The sequence below is a fragment of the Myripristis murdjan genome, chromosome 18, assembly GCF_902150065.1.
Source record: "Myripristis murdjan chromosome 18, fMyrMur1.1, whole genome shotgun sequence".
NCBI lineage: Eukaryota > Metazoa > Chordata > Actinopteri > Holocentriformes > Holocentridae > Myripristis > Myripristis murdjan.
Window position 1 is genome coordinate 4,174,604 of NC_043997.1, and position 13,933 is coordinate 4,188,536.

Genomic DNA, 13,933 nt, shown 5'->3' on the forward strand with positions numbered 1-13,933 from the left:
GCAGAAATCCTCCGACAGAGCCGACGCTGCCTCACACAGGTTTTCATGACTTTTCCAAAACTTTTAGAAAATACAATTTCTCAGATTTCTCAGATCGCTGTTTGTTTCATCTCGTCAAGCCTCTGTTGTTGCTTTGGAGCCCCAGTATTGATAATAATAATAGTTATTTAAGGTATTTTGTGGCAATAGCTACTTTTTCCCTTTGTAAATATTAAAAAATATATTCCGAATTTTCCTCCAAGAGATTTAATTTGAGTGGAAACGCCTGTGAAGCAGCGTCCAGAGCATCTTGACACCAGACTTTGGTGTCAGCAGAGTGAAAAACAGTGACTGTAAACCGTGACGTTTCTACTTTGACATGAATTATTAAAATACAAAAATATCATTCAACAATTAAATTCATAAATAAAGTATGAAAAAACATTCCCATAGTGTTTTCCCGTAGCTGCGCTCAGTGTCTGTTCGTCTCATTCAGTTCTGCTGCTGCTGGTGTGCGTGTGTGTGTGTGTGTGTGTGTGTGTGTCCTATGCCCATCTGCCGCTGGAGGCGAAGTTCCTGCTCATGCTGTAGACGGCGGCGGGGCTCTGCTGCTTCCCCCAGGCGCCGAGCGGGACGATGATGATGGTGGCGTTGTCCTCGGAGCCGTACTGCAGCGCCTGCAGCACACACACCGTGTTTTAAAGGGACAGTACACCAAAATATGGAACTTTTCATTTTATTTTATGGTCCTCAGGCACTGTAAAAAAAACATCAAACTGAGAGAATCAGCTGATTTCTCCATGTTGTTAAGTAGGAAAACATGAGCTACCATGTTAGTTAGCATGCTTTAGCTGGAAAAACATTAGGAAAACATGAGCTACCACGTTAATTAGCACGTTTTAGCTGGAAAAACATTAGGAAAACATGAGCTACCACGTTAATTAGCACGTTTTAGCAGGAAAAACATTAGGAAAACATGAGCTACCACGTTAATTAGCACGTTTTAGCTGGAAAAACATTAGGGAAACATGAGCTACCACGTTAATTAGCACGTTTTAGCTAGAAAAACATTAGGGAAACATGAGCTACCACGTTAGTTAGGATGTTTTTAGCTAGAAAAACATTAGGAAAACATGAGCTACCACGTTAATTCGCGTTTTTTAGCTGGAAAAACATTAGGAAAACATGAGCTACCACGTTAATTAGCGTTTTTTAGCTGGAAAAACATTAGGGAAACATGAGCTACCACGTTAATTAGCGTTTTTCAGCTGGAAAAACATTAGGGAAACATGAGCTACCACGTTAATTAGCACGTTTTAGCTGGAAAAACATTAGGGAAACACGAGCTACCACGTTAGTTAGGATGTTTTTAGCTAGAAAAACATTAGGAAAACATGAGCTACCACGTTAATTAGCATGTTTTAGCTGCAAAAACATTAGGAAAACATGAGCTACCACGTTAATTAGCATGTTTTTAGCTGGAAAAACATTAGGGAAACATGAGCTACCACGTTAGTTAGGATGTTTTTAGCTAGAAAAACATTAGGAAAACATGAGCTACCATGTTAATTAGCGTTTTTTAGCTGGAAAAACATTAGGAAAACATGAGCTACCACGTTAATTAGCGTTTTTTAGCTGGAAAAACATTAGGGAAACATGAGCTACCACGTTAATTAGCGTTTTTTAGCTGGAAAAACATTAGGAAAACATGAGCTACCACGTTAGTTAGGATGTTTTTAGCTGGGAAAACATTAGGGAAACATGAGCTACCACGTTAATTAGCATGTTTTAGCTAGAACAACATCAGGAAAACATGAGCTACCACGTTAATTAGCATGTTTTAGCTGGAAAAACATTAGGAAAACATTAGCTGGCTTGTTGTTACAATGCACAGTCGTAGCGCTTTCAGGTCCAACAAGCAGGATATTTTCACTTATTATTATTATTGTTGTTGTTGTTGTTGTTGTTGTTGTCGTCATCTTTTTTTCATAGGATTAAAATGTACAGGGTGTTCTGGATGCCCTGGCAACACAGTGGACATCAGGCGTCATGGTAACGGCACGGTAACGGCACGGTAACGGTGTGTGTTGCGTCCCACCTGCTGTGAGATGATCTCCGCGGCCTCCGTGGGGTTGTGGCACTGGTTGATGACATCACAGATCTCCTGGTCGCTCAGCAGGAAGTTGATTCCGTCGGTGGTGAGGGCGAGGAAGGCGTCGCCGGTGTGGTGCACCTGCGGACAGAGGCGGAGGCGGGGTCTGCTGTTACCGCGGAGCAAACAGGAAGCAGTTAGAACATGCATGAGGAGAGGGGGGCGGAGCCTCACGGTGATGCGGCGAGTGTCGGGCTTGGCGATGACGCCGCTCTGCTTCAGGTGGAAGTCGCCGATGCTGCGCGTCATGGCGAGCCTGCCGTTCACGTGAGCCACGCCCACGCTGTTCCACGTGACGAAGCCACCGCTGCTCTGGATCCTGCACACACACACACACACACACACACACACACACACACACACACACCTGTTATTAGGGTGCAACCACTGATCTAATGATGGTTTTTTTTTATTATTTAATCGATAAATGGATGAATCTTTTAATGTGAAAATTAAAGCCAGAGTCTGACAGGAAGTGATCAAATGTCTTCCTCAGTCTGACCAGCAGCCAAAAAACTGGAAGTATTAATTTTACAAAGATATGAGCAGAGAAAAGGAAGACAATCTGAGCCTGTTGGTGAAGCTGCAGCCAGAAAATGAATAAACCTGCTCACCAGGTGTCAGAATTAAAATCAGCTGATTTTCTGTGTATTAAATGTCCCAGGCGTCACTGAGAAGCCTCTTCCTGAGAGCCTGGACATGTGATCACACTCTGGCAAGCTAAGAATAAACCCTGACTCTTTAGTGGTGCCTTCAGGTGCAGCTCTAAAGGACAGAATGAGTTTATTTTTGCGCCTGCACGCTGCCTTCTGTCGCTTCACGCCGTATTTTGTTTTACAACCTTGGCTTGAAAAATGATGCAGCTGACCTATCACAGTGGACATTAGTTTTATTGTTATGTTCCTGCACTCAGGCTTTACTGGAAGAGACGTATTCTGCAGAAAACTGCTCCTCTTTAATGCAACATCACTAGTCCAGTTATTTTATGAAAAAAGCTAGGACAAATTTCAAGAGAAGCAAACTCAACTGATTTTGTATCCTCAGTTTGTCCTGAGTGAGGGGAAAAAGTCTCAAGAAATCCCATTGGTGGAAAGTTTTGAAGATCACCTATTTATGACCACATATTACCAAAAAACACTGTTTTTAACACACAGGGGAAAGGGGTTCAACATTTGACTTTCAGATATCACTATAAAAATTCACAAGTTGATTACACACACAAAGACAAGAAAAAAAGTCAATTACAAGTTCTTTGAATTATTCTGTTTACACATGCATATCACACATTATATGATTTGATATGCGCTAATAAGGAATATAAGGAATAAATGCCAGAACAGATATTTAAACAGTGAATTAAAAGGTTACTATATATATAGTAACCTTTTAATTCACTGTTATATTCACTGTTATTATATAAATATCTGTTCTGGCATTTATTGCAATTAGCACATATCAAATCAGATAATCTGTGATATGCATGTGTAAACAGAATAATTCAAAGAACTTGTAATTGACTTTTTTTCTTGTCTTTGTGTGTGTAATCAACTTGTGAATTTTTATAGTGATATCTGAAAGTCAAATGTTGAACCCCTTTCCCCTGTGTGTTAAAAACAGTGTTTTTTGGTATTATATGGTCATATAGAGGTGATTTTCAAAACTTTCCACCAATGGGATTTCTTGGGACTTTTTTTCCCCTCACTCAGGACAAACTGAGGATACAAAATCAGTTGAGTTTGCTTCTCTTGCAGTTTGTCCTAGGTTGACCCCAATTTTGGCCTAAAATTACTGGACTATTGTGTCACACTCAGGATTCTTTGTTTCGAAACAGCAGTTAACTCTGTAATTATTTTGCACGTATGAACAAATCAACAAACTCCCTCTGCAGCTCTCCTTTAAAGTGGCTGCATTTACACAGAAGTCCTGCTGCTGATATCTGAGTCCCAAAACTGCAAGGAACCTGGAGGAGATCGTCACAACATAATTCTAAGAAGCAGAAAAGGTCCCGGGACGACCCCCCAACCCGCCCACCCCTCACCCCCTCAACCCCATATTAGTTAAGGAGCGCTGCCAGCCGGGATCCTTCACCCCGTCAGTATTTCATTCATGCGTTTGGGCGGCGTCCAGACAGAAACACAGCCAGACGCTTTATATTTAGAGCTGCGGGGAAGCCGACACCTCTGCCCCGATTCTCCTGCTCTGATGTAACAGCCGCCCTCTGATTTCACAATAAAACCCCCACCGCCCAGGGGGACGTCTCAGGAAAATCAGAGTTTATTTTTTTTAAACCTTCAATCTGCAATTTGTGCCGCAGCCCAGAGCTCACAACACAGCTCAGGACTTCAGACAAATGAGAGAGAAAGAAAATAGAAATATTGAGGATTTTGTACTTTATTTCCCACTTGTTAGCTGTTTGCTAATGTACTCTCACTTTAGCAGGGGTAATATTAGTACTAGCTGCAGAAAATACTGTCATATTACTGACACAAGTACTTATTCTAATAGTGAGTGTAGTAATCAAAACAGTAATGGTAACAGTAGCAGTAATAGTGATTAGTACTAAAGTACTTCTAATAGAAAGAGGCAGCAGGATTTATAGAACAACTAGCACTAACTTGTAAGTATTGTAAATGCTATCATCAGTATTATTATAATAAAATCATATTGTATATACTTTTTATTATAGTTTTATTCAGTAACACTTTACAATAAGAGTACAACGATTAACATTAGTTGATGCCGTGATGAACATTAAATAACAGGTAATAAACATGAAGTAACAGTTAATAAACATGAAGTAACAGGTAACTAACTGTTAACTAATGTGTCTAAGAATCATGTACTAATGCTGTTCATGCTAAGGTATTAATTTATATGTTATTTAAGGGTTATTGTAGATATTATTAACATTAGTAAATGCCATAATAATCATTAACTAACAGTTAATTAACTATTACGGCTTTAACTAACGTTAAGTAACGTTAATTGTTGTACTGTTATTGTAAAGTGTTACCTTTTATTCTACTTTTATCTATCACCTGTGTATTTTAATTCTTGTAATAGTAATAATCCTGATGATAGTAGTAGTACTAGTAATAGTAAAAGTAGCAAAAATAATAGTAGTTGCAGTAATAATAATGAAGTAGTAGCAAATGTAACAGTAGTAGATCTAAAAGTAACAGCAGCTGTTTTAGTACTGATAGTACTGTATTGGTAAAAGTAGTAGTAATAATCCCAGCTGGTGTTGCAGTAGATTTGATAGTAACTGTAAGTACTAATAACAGTAAAATAAAACTAGAGAAAATAAAACTAGAAAGTAGTAACAGTAAAAACAGAGAGAGAGAGAGAGAGTGTGTACCTGTGTCTCTCGTCCCGGCGGTCAGGTGTGTGGTCGTGCGTCAGTTTGAAGGCCTGCCCCTTCCGGCACAGCAGCGCCCGGCTGTCGCCCACGCTCGCCACCACGAGCTCCACCCCGTCCCGCAGCATAGCAACCGTCGCCGTGGTGCCCGCGGTCAGGAAGGAGGCTGGGGACGAGGAAGAGGAGGAGGAGGAGGAAGAGGAAAAATATGTTCATCAAACTGACATGGCAGCTGTTTCCTGTGTCAGAGCTGGGACATCAAGCACTGCAAGCAAACTTCTTTTTTTTATAATTTGATAATTGGCCATAACTTTCTGAACTATATTATATTATTATTATTATATTATTATTATTATTTAACTACCAAATGATGTTAAAATGTGTTTTTGCTGTTTAAATTAAGACAAAAAGATCTGAAAACCTCGGTTACAGACAGTGTTTGCTCCTTGGCTATGAGGTCAAACTTTGTCCCTGCTGGCTACCGTACACACTCTGCTGATCGTCGGCCAATCAAATCAGAGCGCTGTCTCAACCAGGCTCCTGATTGGCTGCCTGACATGTTGCTTTAAATAAAGCAGACAGCAGCTGAGCTTGTGTTTCTGCACGTTTGTAGCAGCTTAACTTTAAAGACAACAGACATCTGACTGTGTGTGTGTGTGTGTGTGTGTGTGTGTGTGTGTGTGTGTGTGTGTCACCTTTGCCGAAGTAGCTGAGGTGTGTGTGCAGAGCCTTGTCTGCGTCCAGGAAGGCTTTGGTCAAAACTCTCTCCAGGTCCTCCTCCTCCTCCAGAGCGTCTCTACACAAAATATCACAAATATCGTTTCATTAATACAAAACAACATCAAGTGTGTGTGTGTGTGTGTTTGTGTGTGTGTGTGTGTGTGTGTGTGTGTGTGTTTGCGCATGCATGCCCACCTGATGTGCTTCTCCATGAACGTGTAGCAGTAGTCGGCGGCGTGCGGGCCGCCGTGGCCATCGAACACGGCGAAGTAGAGCAGGTTGTCATGGATACGGGCGACACGGAGGCGATCCTCGTTCTGCTTCCTGAGACCCAAAACTGAGGCGCTGCCGACCCCGGGACAGACTGACCTGAGAGAGAGAGAGAGAGAGAGAGAGAGAGAGAGAGAGAGAGAGAGAGAGAGAGAGAGTTGGAGCTTCTGGAAGGTTTATTGTTTCACTTTGACGGAGCCAGGCTAACGTCTCCCATAGACTTCCAGTCTTTATGCTAAGCTAAGAGGAAATGCTACCCATAGGAACTGAACCAGTGGACGTCCAGAGGTGGAAATGGTGTCCAACATCTGGTCTCAGTCTGGGGAAGTCGGGAAAAAGGCTTTTGCTCCTTTAACCAATTAAAACAATTAAAAAAAAAACAAAACAATGCTTTCTAACATATGACAACATAATCATAAACACATATATAAAGATAACTTTTACTGGTATTTACAGTGAACCACGTGTTCAAATCCAAAATTGTGAATTCATTATTTAAAACATGTTTGTAACTGCTGATGAGTGTGGAACATGGAATTTAATTTCAGATCTGGATCACATAATTATTTAAACCATTTCTCAGAGTTTGTTTTGGTCCACATGATGAACCAGGTGGGTGGGGCTTATTATTCAGCATTACAAGAAAAAGCCATTTGCAGTAACTTTATTCCTTAGTTATTTACTTTCTGACCCAGGTGTACGTCATTAGAAAGACAAAACTGAAGCAGCAGTAAAAGATGTGATTCATATTGGGATGTTTGATTTTTTTTTCCCCATTAACGCCGCCCCCCCTCCTCTACCTGTGGTATAGGTTTTCCGTATCGGATGCTGGAGGGCAGCAGTATCGGCTCCTCTATCCGGTTGTCCCAGATCCCGAAGGAGTCCCAGGTCACCGGCCTGCCGCTGCCGTCTGTGTCGAAACGGGCCGCCCCGCTCGCCCAGCGCACCCACGCCGCCCCGCTCGCCTGCACGGGAGGGACGGGGGTAAACAAATCCACCTTTGACACACTGCCCCACTTTCTCTGTGCTTTTACGAGCTAAAAATTAACACCAAATGCGTCATTAAAGTGCAAATATGATCCACGCCAAGAAGCTTATCTGCACTCTGACACACTTACACAACACTGATCTTTTCAATCTGTTAAAGGACATTAAATTTTTTATTTTTATTTTTTTTTTTTTTTGCTTGTTCTTGGTGCTTGGTGTAGAGTTTTACGAAATGCATTCCTCGAGTTTGTTAACCCGCAGGTGCACTCTCAGAAAATAAAGCACATCATTGCACTTTTAGGTGTCCCACAAGGCTCGTCACTGGGGCCTCTAAGGTTCATCTCTTGTTCCCTTGACATCGGGTGCCTAGTTGTACCCTTGGGGTTTGTATCTTATGGAAACCAGTCTTGTTCCAATACTGACTGGAGAATTGGATTATGCATTTTCCAAATCCACAGATTTCCATAATTAGCCCTGTAGGAGGTACATTTTGTAGACTGCACCTTAGAGGCCAGAAATGGACTCCTACTGTACCCCTGTTTCTGACAGTGGTTCACCTGTCCGGCGGCAGTTTCCTGTGTGGTGCGGATGGCGAGGAAGGCCCGCCCGGCGGCACCGGAGCGGCCACAGCGCACCAACTTCAGCAGCACGGCGGACGACATGACTAACACTGTCAGACAGCTGAGCTCAGAACGAAACGACAGGAGGTCAGGAGGTGAACTCTGGAAGAAAGAAAGAAAGAAAACACTTTCATGATGGCTTTTCATCGACTTTATTCACACAGGTTAGCGGGGAAGCTAACTAACTCACTAGCTACTGATGAGCTAGCGACTTCTGCTAGACGCTGTTAGCTGGATGTAAAGAAACCTGAAACCTCAGCAAATTCAAACAAACATGGAAAATGAACGGCAAATGAGAAAAAAAAATCCCGAAAATTAGTTTAAAAATAGCAGAAATTTTGTGAGAAAACGAATCTCGTTTTCTCTCAAATTACAAGAAATTACAAATTACAAGAAAACTGTTTAGAGTTTGGTAGTAAATTTTAACACACTATACAAAGACAAACCTAAAAAAAGAAAAAAAAAACATTTAAAAAAAGAAAAAAATTGAAGAAAATTAGCAGAAAATTAGCAGAAAAATAAAACAATGTAAACATGTAAAAGAAAAAATAAATCCAAGAAGTATTAAAAATAGGGAAAAAATGCATCAAAACTATATTTTTAATTATTGTACTTGTGTAGTTAAAGTGAAATTACAAGGAAATGACCCCCCATCTAAATAAATAAATAAATAAATAAATAAATAAACAATAAAGTCTCTATGGAAATACTATGATAAAACTACAGGTTATAGAGGTAAAAACAAAACAACAGGTTGTTCTTCTCATCTTTGCTGACTGGGCTTTTATTGTGAAAGGTCTCTGTAATGGATCTGATTTAAAATGAAGTGAAGGACAAACCTGAAGCAGAAATGGACTGAAGTGAAAGTCAAACCTGTGACTTTAACAGGAAGTATCAGTGTCACTCAGCTGACAGCTACATGTTTAACGCAGTAAAAAGTACTAGACCTTCCTCTGGAACGCAGTACAAACTGAAGTAAAGCAACAGAAGATCAGAAGACGTGTGAATACTGACAGAGAGAGAGAGAGAGAGAGAAGAGAGGGATGAGGGGGGAAGGAGGTCAGCTGGTAGCAACAGTCTTTAATAAACTGGATGGCATTAACATGGATTTTTCTCTCTATTTATAAATATAAAGATCTTATTCCTCTCCTCTCTCTTCCTCTCTCCACTCCCTCTTTCTTTCCCACTCTCTTTTTCCATCTCTCTCTCATCCTCTCACCTCTCTCCCACTTTCTTTCTTTCTTTCTTTCTTTCTTTCTTTCTTTCTTTCTTTCTTTCTTTCTTTCTCTTTCTCTTGCTCTCTCTCATATCTCATTATCTTAAACAGATACATGAAATGAAATACAATTAATTTGCAATAAAATGATGAGACAGAAGAGAGGGAGGAAGGGAAAGGAAAGAGAGAGGGTAAACAAGGAAAGGAAGAGAGAGAGGGATGAGGGAAAGAAGAGTCAGCTGCTGTTTGATCCTTTAAACACGAACATGGATTTTCTCTCTGTATATAAATAAATATAAATATGTTATTCCTCTCTTCTTCCAGCTTTTATTCATTTTCTTTCTGTCACTTCTTCCTCTCCTCCCTCCCTCTCTCTCTTTCCAACCCCATTACTTTCTCTTCTTCCTTTCCTTCTGAACCTTCATCTCACCTTCCCTCTCACTCTCTCAGTGTGTGTGTGTGTGAGTGTGTGTTCCACAAATAGCTCTCCTCCTCTCTGTTACATGTACAGTACGGCCTGCAGGCCCAATAAAAATAATCTGAGGTCTGAAGCCTCCGAGCCGCAGGGAGGAGAAACCCCAGCAACGTCGCTGCGTTTCTTTAAAAACACCAGAAAAAATAAAACAAAACAAAACGAGGAAATCAGCAAAATAAAACGCTGCAGAATCAGCACAAGACGAGTCAGAAATTACATTAAGGTGACCTGGAAATTAGTATCACAAAAATACAAAAAAGGTAGCAAATTAGAAGAAATATTGGCAAAAGACAGTGGCAAATATTAAAAAAAAAAAAAAAAAAAAAAAAAACTTACATGGGGGATTTAGAAAAATAGCCCAAAAAATTTCCCCAAAAAAGTACAAAGCAGAAAAAGAAAAACGAAAATGGGAAATAATACAAGCTGTACTAGAAAATTAGTCCAAAAAAATTCCCCCGAAAAATTACAAAAAGAAAGAAAATTAGAAGAAAAAGAAACAAAACAATAGCAAATGTAAAAAATAGCTAAAAAATTACCAAAAAAAAATGTAGAAAAGCAAGAAGATTACCAGAAATTTGCAGAAAAAGAAACTATGTAAACATGTAGAAAAATTGCTAGAAAACCAGAGTTACAATTATTAAATAATAATAAAAAAAAAAAAACCCAATAAAGTTACCACAAAAAAAAAAAAAAAAAAAAAAAAAATCAGACAAAAATCAAAATAAAAGCCCTTCAGTTGTCAGGCGACATGAAACTTGACCTGTGGCCCCTGGTGTCCTTCAACATGAATCAACATTTGACTCGTAAACAATAAAAAACAACCTGTTTGCTGTTTTTGGCAGTTAAGCCCCGCCCACCCGGCACACCACGCTGCAGAAAACGAACAGCACGTCCAACTCTGAATACTACACTGACCCTGGGAGGCTTATGTAACCCGGTCCTGTGACTTCTAACACTCTGGGTTACTGTGACACACACACACACACACACACACGCACACACACACATGCACACACACACATTCACACATGCACACACACACCATGTGATCTGTTGTTGACATAATAACACAATACAGGCATATGTGTGCATGCATGAATGGATAAACAGGTTACACACACACACACACACACACACACACAGATTCATAACAGCTCTATCTGTACTGCGTCAGACTATCAGCTGCAGTTTGTTTGGATGTTCATGAAGCCTGACTTTAATAACACAACGATGAAAACATGAATGCATAAAAACTAATGTGATTAAATCATGAAAACATAAAGAAAACAAAGATTAAAGTCAAGGTGCACTGGTGAAGGTCTGTAATAAATTTTAGCATACAAGATAAAAACAAAAAAAAATAAAAATAAAAAAAATAAGCAGAAAAAGAAAAAATGTAAACATGTAAAAGAAAAAAAAATATTCCAAGAGGTATAAATAATAAAAACAAGGGGGGAAAAAAAGTGGAAAATTATCAAAAAAAAAAAAATTATTTTAATTACTACAAAGAGGTATTTTAAAAAAGCAAAACATTTCTGGAAAGTTTGCAAAAATGTAGTAAAAGAAATTTACTGCAAAATTATATTATATTATTATATTATATTATAATTATCTAATAATTATAATAATTATATAACCACCACACACACACACACACACACACACACCCCTCCTCCACACCCCAGTGGAAATATTATTGGAAAACTACAGGGATATTATAGGATATTATAGAACATTCACACAAAAAAATAAATAAAAAAATAAAAAATAAAGCAGCAGCATAAACACACATACATCACAGTAAGGTTAAGGTTTAATTTTTCCTTTATGAATAATAAATAAAAAACAGACTGAAAAAAGTAAATCCAAAGCAAACAGTGCAGTCAACACAAATATAAAAATAAAAATAAAAACAAAAACAAAACTAAACCCCTAACAGAACCGTGAGCCCGGCTGCAGCAGCTCTACCTGTCCGCTGGTTTCCCGCCTGTCTCCGGGGCAACAGGTCCGTCCAGCCGCTGCTCCGCGTCGCCTCGCGCACACACCGGGCCGCTCCCGGAGGCTCGGCTCCGGGGGTTTAAACTGAGCTGCGGCCGTCCAATCAGAGGCCCGGGAGGCCGTGACGTCACCGCCCAATGAGGCGCGGAGGGTGTGTGAGATTTTTGGCGCCAAGCCAGAGCCGCGGGAAGGAATTCAGGAGCTCCACCTGTCTGTCTCTCTGTCTCTCTGCCTGTCTCTCTCTGTCTCTCTCTCTGCCTCTCTCTCTGTCTCTCTCTCTCTCTCTGCATGTCTGTCTGTCTCTCTGTCTCTCTCTCTCTCTGTCTGTCTCTCTGCCTGTCTGTCTCTCTACCTGTCTCTCTCTCTGTCTGTCTCTCTGCCTGTGTCTCTCTCTCTCTCTCTGTCTGTCTCTCTGCCTGTCTCTCTGTCTGTCTCTCTCTCTCTCTCTCTGTCTGTCTCTCTGCCTCTCTCTCTCTCTGCCTGTCTGTCTGTCTCTCTGTCTCTCTGTCTGTCTGTCTCTCTACTTGTCTGTGTGTCTGTCTGTTAAAGTTTGATGACAGCGAAATAGTAGAGCGGGTCGTCTGGTAATCAGGAGGTTTCTGGTTCGATCCCCAGCTCCTACAGAGCGTGTCAGAGTGCCCTTGAGCAAGACACTGAACTGAAGAACCTCTTTATTTAGGGGCTGGTTCTCCACACACTCTCTGTGGTTCTTTAAGGTGCTAAAGGTTCTTCATGTTTATTGGAGTTATTTGGTGGCGGCAGCAGCTAACAATTCTTCTCCTTGTGGATTAATGTGCAGATTATTTCCTCAGTGAATGGATTAATGTGCAGATTATTTCCTTAATGTGCAGATTATTTCCTCAGTGAATGGATTAATGTGCAGATTATTTCCTCAGTGAATGGATTAATGTGCAGATTATTTCCTCAGTGAATGGATTAATGTCTCGCTCTATAAACCATCAGAAAACATTTTTAATAGCTCGTCTGGAACCCAGTGAAGGAACAAGGAACGTGGAGAACCGGCCAACAACACGTTCATGTTGGTTTTCAACCTGCACACAATCATCTGATTTAAAACACTCAGAGAGGCTTTTATTCTGAAAAATTATTAAAGAACCATAAAAAAGGTTCTTTACTGAACCAGTTCGGCCCACAAGGAACTTTCTTAGAAAATGTTTTTTTAATAAACCTATTTTTCCTAAAGGTCTGAAGCACCTTTGGGGGTTCTTCAGAGAACCTCTTGCTAAAAGGTTCTTTGTGGAACAAAAAATGTTTATTTTTTCTATGCCATCACTCTGAAGAGCCATTTCTGGCTCCAGTTAGCACCTTTATTTTTCTGTGTGTGGTGACAAACTCCTATTAACGTCAGTCTCACTGCATTATATTATTATTAATAGTAGTAGTACCATAATTATTATTATTATTATTATTATTATTATTATTATCATCATCATCATCATCATCATCATCATCATCATCATCATTATTATTATTATTATTAATATTTTACAATCTGTATTTGTGGGCTCTGTCCTCCTGAAGCCACAGTGCTGCTGTGGAGGAAAACACACAGTGAGTCTGTGGCTCCCCCTACAGGCCGTTTCACAGCACTGCAGCTGTGGCCTCCTCACAGTCACAGCTGGATCTTCACTATGAGGAGTAGAAGTACACGTACTGTTCCTCTGCTGGTATCTGACTGCAGTAGAAGTACTGTTCCTCTGCTGGTATGTGACTGCAGTAGAAGTACAAGTACTGCTCCTCTGCTGGTATCTGACTGCAGTAGAAGTACAAGTACTGTTCCTCTGCTGGTATGTGACTGCAGTAGAAGTAGAAGTACTGTTCCTCTGCTGGTATGTGACTGCAGTAGAAGTAGAAGTAGTGCAGTAAAAATGTCCTGCAGTAAAAGTCCAAAGTGTCTCATTTCAAATGTCCTGGCAGTAAAAGTGACTAATGTGAGTTTATATATTTATTGATTTATTTTTATAGTTTATTAGCTATTGGAAAATGTAATTTGTTTTCTATTTTTCAATTTTTTTGTTTATTTATTTACTTATGATAAACAATAGAAAAACTGTGGTAGTACCTTGGTTGAAATGAGTGAATACAGTATAAAGTACCATACAGCTGCGTCCTTCTCTGTAAATGTGTTTTATCGTAT

At 40.0% G+C, this 13,933-nt stretch overlaps 1 protein-coding gene across 1 annotated transcript; it reads right to left on the reverse strand.

Annotated features, from left to right (window-relative positions):
- Positions 1-482: 482 nt before the first annotated feature.
- On the reverse strand, positions 483-11,819 carry LOC115376412 (protein phosphatase 1K, mitochondrial). Its single transcript, XM_074933739.1, is given in 10 exon segments — positions 483-656; positions 2,078-2,212; positions 2,306-2,450; positions 5,490-5,655; positions 6,185-6,285; positions 6,405-6,562; positions 6,564-6,578; positions 7,280-7,444; positions 8,024-8,188; positions 11,746-11,819. Coding segments are annotated over 9 exon segments (1,122 nt in total). The 5' UTR covers positions 8,129-8,188; positions 11,746-11,819; the 3' UTR covers positions 483-524.
- Positions 11,820-13,933: the final 2,114 nt, after the last annotated feature.